The 19,180-nt window shown below is 44.5% G+C and overlaps 1 protein-coding gene across 1 annotated transcript in view; it reads left to right on the top strand.

The window, feature by feature from the left end:
* The window catches only part of CACHD1 (cache domain containing 1), a 205,830-nt gene extending 189,534 nt beyond the window's left edge, over window positions 1-16,296 (top strand). Inside the window, exons 20-27 of the mRNA XM_028102467.1 lie at window positions 1,504-1,664; window positions 1,998-2,084; window positions 3,118-3,234; window positions 4,445-4,596; window positions 5,907-6,068; window positions 7,359-7,436; window positions 8,070-8,171; window positions 16,058-16,296. Coding sequence (XP_027958268.1) covers window positions 1,504-1,664; window positions 1,998-2,084; window positions 3,118-3,234; window positions 4,445-4,596; window positions 5,907-6,068; window positions 7,359-7,436; window positions 8,070-8,171; window positions 16,058-16,296 — 1,098 coding nt within the window. The remainder of the gene's footprint in view (window positions 1-1,503; window positions 1,665-1,997; window positions 2,085-3,117; window positions 3,235-4,444; window positions 4,597-5,906; window positions 6,069-7,358; window positions 7,437-8,069; window positions 8,172-16,057) is intronic.
* Window positions 16,297-19,180: the final 2,884 nt, after the last annotated feature.

Raw genomic sequence — 19,180 nt, 5'->3', positions numbered from 1 at the left:
GGTAACTGCAAACTTACCTAGATATGGTTTAAGATCCTTAAGAATATTCTTATTAATTTGCAAATAATCTTAGCTGGGAAAGAACTAAAATGGGTAATGGCAGAACCAATATTCAAAAAGTTATTCACGAGGAAGCTCTTTATTTAGAAAAGGTATTTATATCATGAAATATGTAATTAAAAACTTTAAAGATGCATTGGGTTGATTGAAAAATCCTACTCTCAAAAAAGCAGTTGCAAAAACAATTGGAGAACAGAAGAGTTTAAAAAATGAATAGATGAATAGGATAGTGCTTTCAGAGCAAAGGGACTCGTCATGACTCTGGACTTTGCCCCATTCTAAGGAACACTCTCCTTAAAGGAGACATTGACACACTTGAAGTGTGATCAGAAGGAAGCTGCCAGGTATGGTTGTTCTAGGAAAGTCTGATTTCCTCTGTGTATCTTCTACTATTTGTACACTGACTTCCTGAGCCTTCAGCAGACAAAGCCAGACTACTCCAGGAGAATTGTTCAGAAACGCAAAATTTTAGTGGAAGATGAATTAGAATAATTTCTTAACAGCTCAAGTTATTCCAAAATGGAACTGGAGCATTTCTGGCTAGTGGAGCTAACAGGATGACAGGCCTATATGATTGCTGATATAGTAGAGGCGGGCATCTTCCAGGCAGTGGAAAATTCATCTAGACCTCTAAGAAACCATTCAGTGCCATGATTCTCAGAGTTCGGCTTATCCTCACCACGCACATATAAGGGATGACTGGCATGGAAATGAGCATCGGATTACTTAGTTGGCCTACTGCATCGGACACACATGCAGAAAAGAAGGACCATACTCAGCTTCACAATGCTGCTTTTGAATCTTTGGTTTTCTGTATGGTAGACCAATCTGGCATTTCAAGACTGGCTATCACATTTTCTTGTCATAGAATGAAGAAATGGATGCTTGCTTTAGTTATTTACATATTCTGTTTTATTAAATATTATTTAATATTTAAATATTCTGGAAGCAGGAAACTGGACTCCTAACGAGTTTTTAAATTTTTTTAAATTTTATTCTAGAAGAACAGAGGTTTGCTATCAAAGGTGGGGCAAGGAATGCACATTTTCTGGTGGATTAGGTGTGCCTTTGAATGCATTTTAAACTATTCCTCACCCAAAAGTTGTCTTTCATCGTTTCTTGCACTTATTTTCATGTTATGATGTATTGTAATGTGTTTAAAAAGATTACAAGAACAGCTATAAAAATTGTATCTGTTTAAGCATAGATAAAAGAATAAATAATATATACACAACTGTTAAGTGGGAATTGGGAATGATCTCCGATGGTATTAAGAAAAAATTCTCTTTTCCAACTTACAGTGACTCTCTATTACTTTTGTAGTCAGAAATAAAGTTTTATTGTAAGCTATTTTCAGCAGGTGGTTGAAGGGTTGTTTTGACCATGGCGGGGCTGAATCTTTGCATTGTAGTCTGTTACTTCTGACACCTCCGTTGTCTCCAGGGAGATCTGACGAACCTCGTGCATGGCAGCCACTGTTCTAAGTACAGACTGGCGAGGATCCCAGGAACCAACGCGTTCGTTGGCATCGTCAATGAAACGTGCGACTCTCTTGCCTTCTGTGCTTGTAGCATGGTGGATCGGCTCTGTCTCAACTGTCACCGGTAAAAATGCAATGGGGCTCTCGTTACCCCGCTGTTGACTATCTGAACCGATGCCAGGCATTTTATAGCGGCATCTGCAAAATAAACAGAAAGCACAGGGGTGTGTCCCGGAGAAGAGGGAGGTCCTGGTTACTGAGGTATTTCCAGCTGTGCAGTTTGCTGAAGAGTCGTGGATTGAAGCCAATTATATATTTAAACCTTTAGTGCAACTTCCCTTTGACTGTCTCTTTTAACTAGCTCACAGTGTCTTCTGTTTTCCTTCTTCTGGTACGTGTACAGTATAAAAAGTTTGTCAGTGACCCTCTGCATAGTGATTTTCCTTTTGCCCTTCAGAATGGAACAAAATGAATGCGAATGTCCCTGTGAGTGCCCTCTAGAGGTCAATGAGTGCACCGGCAACCTCACCAATGCAGAGAACCGGTAAAACATACATAGTACATAAATATGTGTAATATATATGTTGTACACACTGGGAGCCTCCTTTATTTTTTTTTTAAAGATTTTGTTTATTTGAGAGAAAGAATGAGAGAGAGAGAGAGCATGAGAGGGGGTTGGGTCAGAGGGAGAAGCGGACTCCCTGCCGAGCAGGGAGCCCGATGCGGGACTCGATCCTGGGACTCCAGGATCATGACCTGAGCCGAAGGCAGTCGCTTAACCAACTGAGCCACCCAGGCACCCTGGGAGCCTCCTTTATAGATTTGTTTTGGGTTGTGGTATAAGAAGGTGATTCATTCTAATAACTGTTCCCCGAGTCAGATTTCAAGCCTTAAAATGAAGTCCTCTTTCAGGTTTACATTCAAATGCTGTGAAAATGTTTAAAATTATTTGTGGTCCACACAAAAACGATGAGACTATTGCAAGCATTTCACTAAGTGTCCGCCACGCATCAGATACTTTATGCACATTGTGTCACTTTGTTTTCAAATTAACCCTGTGATAAATCTGTAGGTACCTTTCATGCACACACGCTTACGCCTAACCTAGTGTTCTTCATATTATTAGTGACAAATCTTAAGACCACAGTTAAATAAGTTGGGGTAAATCCCTTCTCTAGAACTTAAATGAAGGAATCCTGTGTGTGCTGATATACAGGTGTATGTTTAAGCATAGAAAAAAATGTCTAAAGGGACCCTCATTAAACTGTTAATAGTGATTACCTTGGAAAAGAATGATTTAGAGTGGTAAGTCAGGGAGATAACTTTCACTTCTGATTATATACATTCCTGTTTTGTGGGATATTTATGACTTCCTTTTTATATATCTATATAAATTATTGTACATAAAGATGAACAAATTGAAGCTCAGAGTGGTTAAATGATTGGCCCAAGGTTACGTCTAGTTAAGTGGCCGGGATTCAAACCCAGATCTGTGTGACGCTATCAAGGGCCAGGGGCATGATGAGTTTGGAATGTGAGCGGTGTTGGTCCTAACCTCCAGACTTGCTCCTGCCTAGAAACCCAAGCTGCGAGGTCCACCAGGAGCCAGTGACATACACAGCTATTGACCCTGGCCTGCAAGATGCCCTTCACCAGTGTGTCAACAGCCGGTGCAGCCAGAGGATGGAAAGCGGGTAAGCCTTGCCCAGTGCTTGCGTTTACATCGACACAATCACTGCAGGAGTAGAACTGAGTAAAGAATGGTGACTAGCAGCCTCATTGGGCTTTTCCAGCTGGTATTTAGAATTCTCTTTCTTGATATTTTTTAAAGGTGTACCAGTTTTTCAGACCCAAAAATGATTCCTATGAGCCTTTTATCCAGCAGACTTAATGTCCAGTTTCCAAGTAGTTGTAGCTACTTGGCATTTGTACTGCATGTTAGTCACCTCATCTGTGGACGGGAAAGTTACTCTTGGAATAAAGGCATGAGAGGGGACCTGGCCCGAAGAAGCAAGGGCGAAGGGGGGCGGATCTCTTGGGTTCCTGAACCAGAACCCAGCTCTCTGTGTGACACACCATAGCTCATCGATTCTGCTTTCTTAGAAAGCAGGTAGGTTTCATGGTAGCTTTGAGAACCAAAACTGCATGTCCCCTACTCCCTCTCCCTCCTCTCAAGGATGTTTGGGACTAGCCGTCATGGGGATAGTGTCTGTGGTGGACTACAGGGGTGGGAGTGGGGTGATTTGTTTCTTGCGATTGCAGGTTGCCATTTGATTAAACAGTCAGTGGGTGGAAGGGGCAGCCAGTTCTACTTTTAGTGCATGTTTTAGCAAAGGAATGGTTGGGCATCAGATAGATGAATTTGGGATGTTGGGCAGTAACTCAAAATTAGTTAAATTTGAGAAACACTGCACACATCCTCTTAGAAAGTCATAATGCACTTAACATATTAAAAGTTCTAAGAAACTGGCAGTAAGGAAACCTGTTTAATGGATCTAGTATTTCCCCAATTTATTTGACCACTTTTCCTTCCTTTTTTTTTTTTTTTCCTTTAAATGACCCTACACTTGGGGTCAGGACAAAGTCTAACAAACTTTGGGGCCATTTGGTCTTGTAAGATGATTTGGGATAATCCTGCACAATCTGTGATGTGTGGATTTTGTGGTATGATCCACAGGGAGAACGGTTTTATTTCTCTCATTTCCAAGCTGTTGAGAGACATAAAACAGCTATCCCCTGGCAGACTGTTGCTATCCTTCTTTTATAAGGAAAGGAAACTAAAGCTCAAGGACTTACAGCACTAGTAAGTGATGGAGCTCTTGAGAGCTGTCTGATGCCCAAGTCCATATGCTGTCCCCTGCCCAGCCCTGCTTCCTTGAACACTCAGCATCGTCTTTCTGGCAGGGACTGCTTTGGTGTGCTGGACTGTGAATGGTGCATGGTGGACAGCGATGGAAAGACTCACCTGGACAAATCCTACTGTGCACCCCAGAAAGAATGCTTCGGGGGAATCGTGGGAGCCAAAAGTCCTTACGTGGATGACATGGGAGCGATAGGTATGTTTGTTGGGAACCCGGACTATGTTGATTCTTGAATACGTTTTTGTTTTTTTTTTTGTTTTTTGGCCTCTACACTAGGACAAAACTCTTAAAAATGATCCTCTACCCCATTTTCCTCTTTCCTTTGCCAGTAGTTTTTAGTTACAAAACCAAGGCAGATAATTACCTCCAAAGCTGGCCAGATATTCTGTGCAGGGTAACCAGCCATGATTCCTGCCAAATTTTACAAGCCTGGAATCCATTCCCATAAAGCTTGTTCTGAGAAACATCAGGCCTGGTTTCCGCGTGGCTGAACTGTGGCGTTTGTTTGAATGTGAGTCCCAGCTGTCAGAAGAACAGGGCCAGCGATGGGTGGAGTGACCAGTGCGTGGCGGTCTCCTGCTGCGGCCCTCCCTCCCTTACGATGTTTGCAAAGCAGGAGTCTTGTGGCTCCAAATCCGTACTTAAGGGGTTGGGGTCAACAGAAGCCAGAGCTACCTAATGTGGTCCGGGTAGCTTAGGGTGAGGGACAGGGACCCTGTAGGGAGGAATATGTCTGGGATCAGGCCGCAAGACCTCAAAAATTCCACCTGCCTACCTCCACTAAGATTTTCTCAGTGTCTTTCTGGAGCTAGCTCAAGGTCCTAAAGCTTACCCAGCAGGTGAGCTACTTAAACCTTTATTTTTTTTTTTTTTTTAACATCTCCCCACATTAACCTGTCTGCAAAAGAAAAGCTCCTCCTAGGTGAAGAAGGGTCCTGAGCTCACATATTACCCCTGAACCAGGTGAGGACACAGTCGAAGTGACCTTGTTCTAAGACATCCCTTTATATATCCACCTGCAGTCTCCTGCATGGGGGTGCAATCAGTGTTTTAAAGGGAATCCATAAGCTTTGAAATGTGATCTTTTTTAGGGGTTGTGTGACAGATCCATTGGCATAAAGGACACCAGATACAATAAATCTGTGCCAAGAGGCTTGCGTTGCCCTCACCTCTGTACGACATGACTTCTCTTCCAAGAGGAGCCCACACCCTGGGGAGCGAGGCTCTTGGCCCTGGGCAGCCCATATTTAAGTGCTTCTCGTCTCCTCACTGATTTTTTAGTAGTCCTTGCCGGGGGTGCTCTTGCTGGGCCGAGCAACCAACATTTCAGTTGAGAACCAGGGATTAAAGGAAGCCCCTACTCACATGTTCTGGTGGGTTCTCTTTGACACATTCAAGACTTAGAGTAGCTGCCCTTGTCTCCACCAAACCCTACCCCGGTCCTCACTTCCTGCCACACTGGGGAAATCGTTACGAGGGACATCTGTTTGTTTATTTGAACAAAGGTGATGAGGTGGTCACGTTGAACATGATTAAAAGTGCCCCCGTGGGTCCCGTGGCCGGAGGCATCATGGGCTGCATCATGGTCCTGGTCCTTGCTGTGTATGCCTACCGCCATCAGATTCATCGCCGGAGTCATCAGCACATGTCTCCTCTGGCTGCCCAAGGTGAGCTCCAAATGAATCCAAAGCTCCCCCAGGAGGCCGCAGCCTCCCTCGTGTCCTTCCGAAGCTGGAAGGACAGCAACCGATCACACAAGCCGCTGAGCACTTAGAAGAACAGCACTGCGATTTCCGCTTCCGTGGAGTAGGATTCGCAAGTCCCCAAAGCCTCCTTTCCTCCTTTAGCCCATGGCTCATTCTTCAGTATCTAAACCCTGCAAGTTTCATTTTGATTCCCCAGAAAAGCCCTAGATGCTCTCTCCTCTTCTGCAGCATTAGCCTACCGCAGTCCGCCTCTGGAATAAGCCAGTCAGGGGAGCTGGGATGCTGAGTGGGAAGTTTGGTTCTTCCCTCGGCTCCGAAGTGCTGTCTCTGCTGTTCCAGACAGGCGGAGCAAAGATACCCCAGGCCACGATTGGCAAGACTGTGAATCCGTTCTGTTGCTGCTATTATTACATACTGTGAATGAACACGTTCAAAGCAACAATCACATCTCTTAGATGAGAGAAGTAACTGAAGTCAGAAACAAAATGAATAACCTGCAGTCATGGTTTCCATACCAACAGTTAAATGTGGTATCTGTGCTGGTTTGCGAGGACAAAACCATTGAATGGCCATCCCCAGCCTCCTTAAAAGCTGCCAGGGATATGCTAACCTGACCTTTATGGAGATAAGGCTCACTCACCATTCTTCCTGGACTTGGTTGGGAGCCACTTTGCTCAGCAGTACGGACAGGTTGATGTTGGACTGTTTCACTGTGGCCACAATCTTGATGAGGGGGAAGGAGGGAAGATCTTGGGATAATGTTTTCTGATGGAGTAACAGGGCTAATCACAAAGCTCCTTCCCCCTGGTAAGATTTGGGTACCAGGATTGCCCCTTGATCAGGATGTGACTATCATCCAATGTAAACCTTATGCCTGGCCTTTGATAGGGTTTTGTAACCCCATTTCATCAGCACAGTTAGCCATGTGACCCCTTCCTTCTGTTTCAGGTACATTAGTAGAGAATTAAAGATTCATTAGCCTCTATCAATTTATTTTCTCCTTTCTTCAGAAGTTAACCTCAGGTGCCTCTCTTGATTATTCACTTCTGATCCTCCCTCCTCTGATTCCTGCTCCCTCCTCCTTAAAAATAAAATAAAACAGATGGGGCATCAGTTTATTGTCTTCCAAGTTTGGACTCATTCTTGATGGAATGCTGTCAGCAGCCAGCAAACGAGCGCTCCGTAGGGTATTGAAGCGGGTGATTTTGTTTGATTAAATAGTCCTGTTTCTCTCTCTTTGATGATGGGTAGAAATGTCCGTGCGTATGTCCAGCCTGGAGAATGACAGAGATGAAAGGGATGATGAGAGCCGAGAGGACAGAGGCATCAGTGAGTACTCAGGCCGCCTCGCTGTGGAATGTGCTGGCAGGAGGCTAACCCACGGTAGACGCTCTTTCTTACATCCTTTTGGCTTATATTAGAATTTCAGAATCTTTGACATGACTGGGGCTTTTCCTCCCCCATTTTCATTAGGAATAAGCGTAGGTGCTTGCTTTGTTTTAGAAAAATCTTAAAAGATTCCAGGATGTTCCTTTTTGCATGAGGTGCTTTGGCCTAAAACCCCTCACCCTACCTTTTCTTTCTCCTCCTCCTTGCTTTCCAGCATAGTATTATTTCAGAAAGGCAATCACTGGGCATACATTGTTTTAATCCCTCGGGGAATTAAAATGTAGATACCTCGGGGTGGGGTGGGGGAGGAGTATTTCTTTATCAAAATAGAGTTCCATTAAAGATACATACCTTGGCCTTCGACTCTATAGAACATATCTTCTTAATGCATGCTGGAGACCTGTAATCAGGGGCCTCTCACTGCCGCTAATCCTCACAATTAAAAAAATTACTTATTCTCTCTCTCCAAAGCATAGCTCCCCCGAACGTGTGATTGAGGCTGCTCAGAGCAAATGTGCTTGATACAATAAAGATGCTGGCATCAGAGTGACTAACTGTCCTTGCTTCCCGCAGTCAGCAATACTAGGTTTATAGCTGCAGTCATCGAACGACACGCACACAGCCCAGAAAGGAGGCGTCGCTACTGGGGTCGATCGGGAACAGAAAGCGATCATGGTAAGGTCTAGTTCCTTCTGAGGAACCCAGTGGGCTCCTGTGGGCCATTGCTCACACCCACACTTCTCCCTCCTGTTCTGTGCTCAAATTAATTACTTTGACATAGTTTTCCAAAGGACACATTCCAACATGGTGTGTTTATAGGAACCCCATAGTTTTGATTATGTCTCTGCACTCCCAGGCATAAGTGAGAGGACCTCTGGGCACACAGATTGCTTTCTAGGTGTTCTCCATGCATAAGGATTCACGTTGTCTAAATGGAACCTGCTTACCACTCCACTTGATCCTTGGTAATTGGCATCCTCGTTGGTCCTACTGAGCAGTGTTGTTAGTTGGCAAACACCAGCATCCTCAAGGGCGCTGTCAGTTATTACACTTTGTATATGACAGGAGTCCATGCTTCCTTCTGGAATTCCCCGTCCTGACCTCCAGCCTTGCCTGGAAGGTTCAGGGAAGGCTTCACCAAGGAGACAACAATTTGCACAGGGCCTAAAGGGTGATGAAAGAAAAGTTGGGGGCAAAGGATATTAGAGGCAAAGGGACTGGTGTAGAGAGTTAATCATGGCGGTTGTATAAGGTGTATAAGCTCTAAGATGCTCAGAAAGGGTAGAGGTTAGATCGTGAAGAGACACCAAGGCTGAGCAGGCTGTGAATTAATCAAGTCCACATGCTGTGTGGAAGACTTGGCCGCCACCTAGACGCATGGCTTGGCCTCACAGAGAACCACGGCCATGTTGTTGGAGTGGCAGGAGTGTGGGGCCTTTCCTGTAATTGGAAGATGTTTTTATTTTTCACAGGGTTGTTTAATTTTCCAGAAATCTTTATTTTCTTCCCAGAACCAGGTCTTTTTTAAGTGGGTAGATAATGCATTGATACCTTTTTGACTCTTCTTTCTCCACATCTACCCTGGGGAAAAAAAAAAAAAAGGAGGGGGGATATCTTCAAACAGTGCACTCCCACCCCTGTGCTAAAAAATGCACGAGTGGGTATTCATCAAGGAGACCAGTGCAGCCTTTTACACGAGAGCCAGGGATTCAAACTCCCTTTGGAAAACAGGAGAAGCCAAAACCCTGATTTGTAAATCGGAGGCTCCTAATTTGGGCTTTGAATGACATTGTTCCCAACAACTAAGTAGAAACTTCAGGTTTCTATGGAGAGTCAAAGCACAACTTAAATTTTTCAGTTTCTTTGACTTTCTGCTTTTTTTTCCCCCCTAAAAACCTTTGAACCTGCATAAATTCATTCTGCCAGGCAGTTCTGTGTCTCTTCTCCTTTGAATAATAAAACAGGTTTGAGGCTACTAAAGTTCAACAGAAATAATTTCTTATTCAGCAGAAATACTGAATCCTTTCTCTCTTTCTCTCTCTCTCTCCCCAGATAGAAATTGCTTCAATACGAAATTGGAATTCTGAGTGACGTTTACAATGTTCCATTAGCTCTCCCATTGTCTTAGGAAAATGGCATATGAAGCAACAGCTTAGATAAAAGGAAGAGTGCAGTGTCAGTATCTGAAAGCTAAGGAATCTAACTAAGGGCTTGCTTTCTTTCATTTTTCACAATAATTGGATGCCTGTTATCCCCAAGGAATGAAAAATAGTTTCTCATGCAGACAGAATGCAACACCAAAAGAAATGGAAAGCATTGACACACCACATACTTCTGAATGCACCACAAAATCAATAGCATTTAACTGCATGTTGTCCTATCCCTGGGCCTGTATGGCAGGTCACTAAAAGCGGTGGCATCAAGTGCTCATGTCCCTGTGATGCCAAGAATAAGCCATAGGTCCACGTTACAACAAGGAAATCTAATTCAATTGTTTCGTCAGCACACTTCTTCCTCAGCTCTGTGTTCTTCTACTTGGTGAATGTACTGGGCACCTGCTCTTTGCTGGGCCCGGTGGAGGGACCTGGTGAAGGGACGGCCTCGTTTCTGTGAGGCAGAGGGTATGGAGGAGCTTATAAGATAGGATCAAGCACAGCTCACTGGGAGCCCCCCTCTCCCCGTCTCCCCAGGTTACGAGATTTTAGTGAGACTACTTGGACCTTAGTGTCCTAACGATTAAAAGGGGAAGAGAAACTTCTCCCTGGTGAAGTTGTAAACATTAAATGCGATAACTTACGGCAGGCATGTTGAGCTCAGCCCGCCTCGGTACCCACTCTGCCCTCAAGGAATTTACAGTCTAGCAGGAAACTGTAAATAAATGCATGTATTCATAAGATGGATAAAAAGCTGGCTATGACAGCTTCCTTAAAGGCCCAGAAGAAAGCAGAAGATAGGGAGATAGTTCACTTTTATCAGCACGTACATTATGGACGTCCCCTGAGCGGGGAAGGTGGCATTGGTACTGGCCCTTGAACTGGTAAAATCCTAGCCCCGTGGTTCTTTGCAACCCAGTGAGCGTGTTTCCACATGAGTCCTTGGGTCTGATACACAAAGGGGAAACTCAGAAGAATAAAATACATAAATATGTAAGTACTGAACAGACTAGACTTTCATGGTATGGTTTAGAATTGTGATAGTCCAAGAATTAAAACTGAACGTTACCAAGCCAAACTTGGAGACTCCAAGCTGCATTTTTATTTAGACATACAGTTGACCCTTGAACGTCGTGGGCATAAGGAGCACTGACAGCACAGTCAGAAATCCACGTATGACTTCTGACTCCCCAAGTACTTGACGACTAATAGTCTACTGTTGACCGGAAGCCTTACCGATAACATAAACAGGGGAGTAACACACATGTTGTATGTTACATGTATTATATACTGTATTCATACAATGAAGTAAGCTAGAGAAAAGAAAATGTTAAGAAAACCCCAAGAGAAAAATGCACTTACAGTACTGTCCTGTATTTCTGGAAAACCGGCCTCTAAGTGGACCCACGTAGTTCAAACCCCTTTTGTTCAAGTGTCTGTGGTATTTCATGTGGCCAAGAGAGTTTTGTGTTTCAGAGGAACCTTATTTTAATTTCTCTATATTAAAAAAACTACTCCAAATAGGAGTCGTTTTTGAAAGTGACAAAAAAATTTTTGTCAATATTCTAAGACCACTTAGAATGATTGTTTTTTCAGCACTTGACTGTTTCTTGTTACACTCACAAGTAGTGATTTAAAAAAATTACTCCCTGCTGATGGTTTTAATTCTGTATATGCTCTACCCACTATCTCTCCTGAAAATATCATGTTCTAATTATCAACTGGCTTATTTTTAAGTTAAAAACCTCCAACGTGTATTTGTTCCTTGTGAATTCATGTGTTGTTTACTATTTCATTAGAAACTTTATGCAAATGTATATTAAGGCACATTTCTTCTTTGTAAAAGGGAAATTTCCTCCTTGTGAAGCAGATTCCAAAAAGCTTAAAAGGCAAATGCTGAGCTTTGAAAACCTGGTCAAAAACTACACAGTGTACCCTGAGACCATTTTCTAAAGATGCACAGGTATTCTCCTGCAGTTACTCTCTGTGGCCACAAGGTGGAGAGTGAGTTGTCGTCCCCAACCCCCACCCCCTCCCACCCCCACCCCCACAGAGGGACCTAACATCCCTAACCATCAAGAGAGGTTTCTCAGGAACCATCAGCTAAATATGTAAGCAGAATACCAAAGAGCAACAGCCTAATCTTGACTCTTCTGTTCTTAATGAACACCTGGCCTCCTTTCTGAAGCCTACTTTTTGCTTGAGGTCATCTTTGCAAAGACTTTACTGTGTACACGTTTGGATAGTAAAGAAATCTTTCCTTTGAAAGTGTTTGCTGATATCCTTTGTGTTTTCAAAAGAGCTTCCCCCTCCATGAGTCAGACTGAGTCTGTCTTATTCATCACTGTTCCCAGCACTCAACGGAATTGCCTGGTGCTAAGTAAACACTCCATTTGTTAAGTGAGAGCAAGTGCTTGGCTTTTTCCTCCTCCTTTACAGCTTGCTATCCCTCCCTCCAGATTTTTATTAATTATTGAGATAAGAGGAAGCCTGAGTAACTTACAGAGGGGTTGAGCAATGCCCCCAGAGCAAGTGGTTCACTTTGGAAGAGCGTCTGCTAGGGGGGTTCCCATCAGAAAGCAAGAGCAGGAGAAATGGGGTGCTCCTGAATTGCTTTGGGAACAGCTCTACCATCAGAACCACCCCGAGCCTATGACCAGCCAGGTTCAGGGCATCCCTGCACCCTTAAGTTGGAAGCCCTGGGCAGGGCCCAGTGAATCCTGGAGTGTCTTCATTATTAGGTGAGCCTGCGGAATGTCACACCACATAAAGCCATAGATAACTCAAAAAAATTAATGCCATTGCCTTGGGAGCATAGTAATGTGATTTTTGAAAAACGAAGTGTCTTTGGTGTTCTGCTTTGTGTGAGGCATTGTGTGGAATATTAGGAGTACAGAAATAAGAATTTGCCAATGGACAAGGCAGCCCTAAAGTTTATTATATAGTAAAAATCTGAGAGAGAGATGTGCACAGAATGCCATTTAAACTCACAGAAGGGGCATCCGACTGCATGTGGGCTGAAGGCTGGGGTTTGGGTTGCTTCCCAGAGAAGACCTTTAAAAACTGAAGCCTGAAGCACAATAGCCAGACGAGGGTGGGGGGGTGGGGGTGAGCCAGGCAGACGGCCTGTCACGAATGTGCAAATGAGTTAACAGTTACCATGGGCGCTTGTAAATGAGTAGAGATGGGAAACCATTCAGGATATACTTGGAGGCAAGATAAAGACAGCCTAGCATGAACGGCTGGCCAACAATAATCAACAAAGACACCGAGATTTTGCCGAAAGTGTATTTTCTCCTCCAGTCCCCTATGTGTGAAGCACGTGGTAGCTTAAGCACACACAGCACTTGGTAGCTGGAGTTTCAGAGCCTGCTGTCCGGCCGTACGTTCCAGACCGAGCACGGCCCAAGCTGAGAAACTCACTGGGGCTCCTGATCCCGTACTCTTGAGGAAAGGCATCACTGTTTCCCGAGCTCCTGAACCTAGACGCCCTCAGTGTTGTCCAAGGATGTCAGCCCTCCTGGCATCTTCACGGGGCCAGGCCATTTGGCCACCACATTCAGCCGACTCTGCACCCCAGTGGTCCCTTGAAGCCAGCTCTTAACACCGCTCCTGTCCCTTCAGGTCCTCGTCATCTCCTGGGCCAGCACTCCGGCCTCCTGTCCCCTGAGCCTTGATCCCTCCTTCCTTCTGCCCAGCCTCCTCGTTGCCACAAGGATCCTCTTCAAACACCTTATGTCATTGCCACCATCCTACCCCCCCTTGCCTGTTATCCTAAATCCCAGCTCCTAGCTCGACCGGCCTTCTTGATCTGGTCCGAGCCCGTGTGTCCAGCGGTGTCTCCTGCGTCTTTCTCCCCCATACTGAGCTTTTTTATCATCCCCCAAGCCCACCAGAGACTTTCAGGCTACTGTGTCTTTGTATTTGCCTATCTCCTGGCCTGCAGTACATTTCCACCCCTCTCTTTACCTAATGAACACCTTCTCTCCCACGAGGCCTACCTTAAGAGTCCTCAGGTATCCTAAGCCAAGTTAACCAGCTTTGGTATTCCTTTCGGTATGCCTCTGTTTTGTGTTTCCCCTTCTTGACTGTGGGCTTCTTGGGAGCTGGGGCCTCACCTTTACCCCTTTTTCTGGTGAGCTCCCCCCGACCTGGCACCGAGAAGACACTCCGTGATGATAGACCTGTACGTCAGTTAGCTCCTTCTCTTCGGCCCTGACTTCTCATGGCCAACACTCCTGCCTTTCTGGCTAGACATCTCCACAGACTCTCAAATCAAGATGTCTGAAACAAAATTCATTTTCATTCCTGAGACTGGGGATCTCCGAGTCTTCGCATCCTGACTCTGAGTCACAGTCCCCTTTAACCACCTCTCAGCAGCCCCCACAACCCCCTCACTTTTGATAGCTTACCAACTTCTCTTGTTTCCACTCCTGAGATACTTTTAAATCTGTCCAGTCCCATACCCCTAGTTTTGATTCTTAATCTCTCATCTGGACCGTCGAAATAACCTCTTAACCGTCCCCCTCTCTCTCCTTTTTATTCCTTAAAAAAAAGCTGCCATCAGAACTCTCTTTGAAACACAGAAACTGTCTTGCTCTTTTTTTTCAGTCTGCTCAAAATGTTCTGCTGTTTCCCCATTTTCTCTGCTTCAACATGGCCTTTATAATCTGACTGTAACTCCCTTTTCCACCTCCCTCCTGCCGCGTTCTCCAGCTACCTACTAGCACCCACCCTGGCCATGTGGTGTAGGAATGGCCTTGGGGTGCCACACCCCGTGGCCTGCCCCTCTGTCCCCTTGCTCCTATCCACCTACCAAACTCCTGCACATCCTTTAAAGCCCAACTAAAATAGGAGTTCTTCTGTGAACCTTTCTCATTCTTCAGCCGGAATTAGTTTATTCCGTGTTCTAGATTTCAGTTCTACCTCAACTATAGCTCTTACCATTGTCCGCAGTAGAATAAACCTAGCTTCACGAAAATGTGTCTCCTGTTCGGTTGTGAAATCCGCAAGGAAAAGAGACATCTCTTATTCATGTTTCATCGCCTCCTTCTCTGGCCCTGTAATGGTCTTGTATCTATGAATAATTGAACGATCCGTGCTTGTATTGGCTTTATTTCTCAAGCACTAGCTTTTAAGCTCCTTATACAGGGACCAGGTTTTCACCATGGTGTCTCCTGCATTGCCTAACACAGTATCTTATACATAGTAGGTGCACAATAAATATTTGTTGAGTTGGACTGGCTTAAATAATTCTGTCATTCGAGAAATGTTTCACTGAGGACAGAGAACTGCCTTTCTCATTTTTGCACAGAGCATACATTTTCAACCACAAACTATTCCGGCTTGGCTGTATGCAAGCACATCAATTTTGCAGCCACAAATGTGACTAGCGCTACCCATGGGTGAGTGCTGATTGATGCTAACCGTAGATGCAGTGGAAATATTAATGAGCTGTCACTTCTCAAAATTCTTAAAGGGGATTTTTGCAATATTTAAAAACATGCCAGGGTTCTTGGAATGGAATCCTTTGATCAGCAAGGCCATTTTCTTTTGAAACATGTATTACTTAGAATACTGAAAGAAATTAATCTTTAAATACAGTGAGCCAGCTTACACAGAGAATAGTTGATTCCTTTGCTGGCTGCCAGGGGTATATGTGGGGTTAGTATTTCATGGGGTGGAACTTTGGGCAAGTTCATTAACCTCTCTGATCATCGTCTCCCTCGCCTGTAAAAATGAACGTTAAACCACATGCCTTATTGGGGTGTGGGAGCCCCAGGACACTGGCACCTGCCGCGGAGCAGATGTGTGGCTGATGGTAGCCGTTGTTTTTGTTCTCACTGTGTTGTGACGTCAAATTCAGGCCTGTCGAAGCCCCGATTCCCCCTCCAACCCCCAACTCCATCCAAGTCCCATTACTTTTTTTCCTTCTGAAGCTGCCTTTTTTTTTTTTTCCTTTCTTTAAAATAAAATTAACAGCCCTAATCCTGATCTCCAGGAAAGGTGGAGGAGGATAGCTCCCAAATGTCAGTGGTAGTTCTCTGTGGGTCAGAGGGGAATGTGTGGTGATTTTAGTTTTCCTTTTGTTGATTTGGGGATTTGGGAAAAGGCTGCTTGTATGTATATGTATGTATATATATATATATATATATATATATATATATTTCCTTATCTGTGCTCCCCCAGGTGTCTAAAACGGTTGTGGTTTTACCGTGTAATTGTGGAAAAAGAATGGCTAACAAAAGATGCCTTAGGAAATAAGTCACTTGCCCGTGTGCTGGCAGGCTGCAGACGTTGGCCGCCGGGTAACACACAGATAGGAACATGTCCCGGTGCCCTAGACATCTGAAGCCCCGGCTCCCTGCGTCTGGAAGCTCTCAGCTGCCTGTTCTGTTCCTTTTCTAGGTTACAGTACCATGAGCCCGCAGGAGGACAGTGAAAATCCCCCGTGCAACAACGACCCCCTGTCAGCGGGGGTCGACGTGGGAAACCACGATGAGGACTTGGATCTGGACGCGCCGCCCCAGACCGCTGCCCTCCTAAGTCACAAATTCCACCACCCGCGCCCCCACCACCCCGCACTGCACCACAGCCACCACTTACAGGCGGCCGTGACAGTACACACTGTCGACGCGGAATGCTAACGCTCCCCTCACCCCCGCCAGAAGACGGGACCTGGGAGGCACAAAATGTTCTGGAGGGGAAGAAGAGCCAGCGTCAGAGACTCTGCCGCAAGAATCTCCTCGCGCGCGGGCGCGTGTGTGTGTGTGCGCGCGCGTGTGTGTGCACGCGGGCCCCCGTGCTTCGTCCCGAGTGACTGAACTCCTTTCCTGCCCGTTCACCTGTTTCAAGAGGAGAGACAACAACAGACTCACACTCGTGAAAATGCAAGGCCGGCTCCGAAACGGAGGGGAAAGAAGCCTGATTAAGGAACCTGCCATCATGCTAAGGGAATGGAACAGAAGGCAAACCTCCAAACAGAGAGAGACGAAACCTCTAAATGAAACACGGGGAACCTTCGTTAAGCTGAGCCAGAGGAATGTTCCAAGGAGCCAGAAACATTCGGCTCTCTTTAACTGGAAGGGAGAGAAATGTTCCCCACCGGAGAGTGAGCGAGCAGCACATCCAGGGAGAAATGTGTGCTTTGAAGATGTCGCTTGGTTTCCTAGCAGTACCTAGATACCACAGTTGATCTCTGGAACTCCTGTTGAGCTCCAAATGATGCATCTCAAAATTTCTAAGTAAAGGATTATTTTTCTACTATTTATTGAACTTTCAAACATTCTCAAACTTTGGGGGAAAGAAGACACATGAGAATTTTTCAGCAGTTATCCCTAGCCGTTTTGTGTGTGATGAAGTGGTTCTTTGAACTTAGGAGTTCTGTTATTTAACGGATACCATCCCCCTGCCCCAAGTCCACAAAATGGGAAAATGAAGAAATCTTTCTCTCTGACCTGTTTACATACATTTCCTTTAGAACATCGTTTTATGGAAACACATCTTTATTTGCAATGCAGTATTCTTTCTCTGTGTTTGACAGAGGTGGGGAGGACAGAGGAATCCAAAATGTTTTTAAAGAAATTTTAATGTTTCTTTTTAACTCCTTTCCACTCCCTGTACAATGCTTTTCTTAGATTTCTACAAAACCCAATGTTATAACCCCGGCCCTTCAGCTAAGGAGGGATGGATTTCTTCTTCTTGTGTTAGAGACTATAAATTTTTAAATGTCCCATTTTGATTGTGAGAATAGTGACTACATAAAGAAAGATGTTTTTAAGATTCACGATTGGTTCTTAATTAAAGATTTCTTCTGATATCCTAATTCAGAGCTGCTGCCAGTTATCCAAGAAGTTACCCACCAAACTGCTTTCTGATGTATACAGAGATAAATAAAATCTGGCTAATATAACATGGGGCATTGTAATTTTAAAGTAGTGTTCTAATTACAGTGATGTATTTTAGATTCACATTTTGTGATTCAAATATGTTATAAAGGCATTCTTGCACCGTGTGTGTGGTAAATCTCCGTTTATATGTAGTTGGAAAAAAAATTCACTGAATAATGTTTTAATGATAGGGTATTAACGATATAATGTAAAAAACAATTGGTTCTTCAGCCGTACAGAAAGTAAACTATATGCGTGCTATCAGGAAACCCCTTCATACTGTGTATAAATTTGCAGTCTAGTGAAATAAAATGTATGAATGGACAGTTTTAGTGTTTAATAGTGATTTGTTAAATGTTCCCCTTCTTGTGCCTCAAGGCAAATTACATTCACTTTGTAACCTAGCAGATCAGTCACCAAACTGAAAGTAGGCCTCCCCTCGATGCTGCTGTCAACTTCAGGGGTTTCTGGACATCTTGAATATGCAAAAAATTTAAGAAAATAATGGGATAAAATTAAAAGCAAATGTTAGAAAATGTGTGAAACATAGTCCCTCCCCTTCCCCTTGCTGAGCATCTACATGCATGTCAATAATAAAGAAATGATTGTTCTTGAATTGCTGGAGAGAATGGGTGACTTTCCTGTCTTTCCAGAAAATTAAATCTCTCCATGGGACACCAGTTTGTTTCCTGAGGTTGAGAACCTTTGCGTGATGACACTAGCTTCTTGATGGGGGGAAACTTGGGGTTTTCAAGAAAAGAATCACAAAACATAGAGCTTAATAAAATATGTTAGAGCCTACTCAGATGTAAGAACAGAAATGCATCTTGTGTCTTTTGTGATAAATATCTCCCCTTTCCTAAACTTCAGGGGAAGGTAATTGAATGCTTCTACCTGAAAAGAAAACAGAACTGTGTTTGACAGACCCTCAAGAACATGGCACACAGATTTGCAAGGTTTTATCCTTCGAAGTTCCCTTTCATCTACTCCCCCCAAGTGTTTTGTTTTGTTTTTTTAAGATTTTATTTACTTATTTGACAGAGACAGCGAGAGAGGGAACACAAGCAGGGGGAGTGGGAGAGGGAGAAGCAGGCTTCCCCGCGGAGCAGGGAGCCCGATGCGGGGCTCGATCCCAGGACCCTGGGATCATGACCTGAGCCGAAGGCAGCCGCTTAACGACTGAGCCACCCAGGTGCCCCCCAAGTGTTGTTTCAACATTTGTTGTTCATGTTCTTGCTTTAAAGGACAATTTCGTGTTTGGAAATTTCTATTACGGTGACCTATATTGGTGGCTCTTGCCCCCCAGATAACGTTGCTTGTTAAACACGAGTCGCCCCTGGAATCCTGCAGGGAGGTCCCAGCAATGCCTTCTGGTTCACTAAGGCCCTCTTAATGCCATAACTAATGCTTGTATCAGCGTTGACATGTGTCAACAGCTAAGGGTGCTCCAGGTTACTTGATAAGCTAGAAAAGGGAAATTCCTTTGTGGCCCAAACAAAACAGGGTTCAGACCCATCTAGCCTCTCTCAAGTACGTGCTCATCTGCTTTTCTGACACATTTATTTTGGACATTTTGGAAAGTGCGGTTTTTCTTCCTCTGCCTCTTGATTTAACTTGAATGCTCAACTAAGCCTTATTAATA

This window comes from Eumetopias jubatus, unplaced genomic scaffold (genome assembly GCF_037043125.1).
Source record: "Eumetopias jubatus isolate StellerSeaLion01/CBP00866 unplaced genomic scaffold, mEumJub1_p1.0 scaffold_4, whole genome shotgun sequence".
Classification (NCBI taxonomy): domain Eukaryota; kingdom Metazoa; phylum Chordata; class Mammalia; order Carnivora; family Otariidae; genus Eumetopias; species Eumetopias jubatus.
Note: the sequence above shows the minus strand (reverse complement) of the source record. Positions and strands in the feature narration are given on the sequence as shown.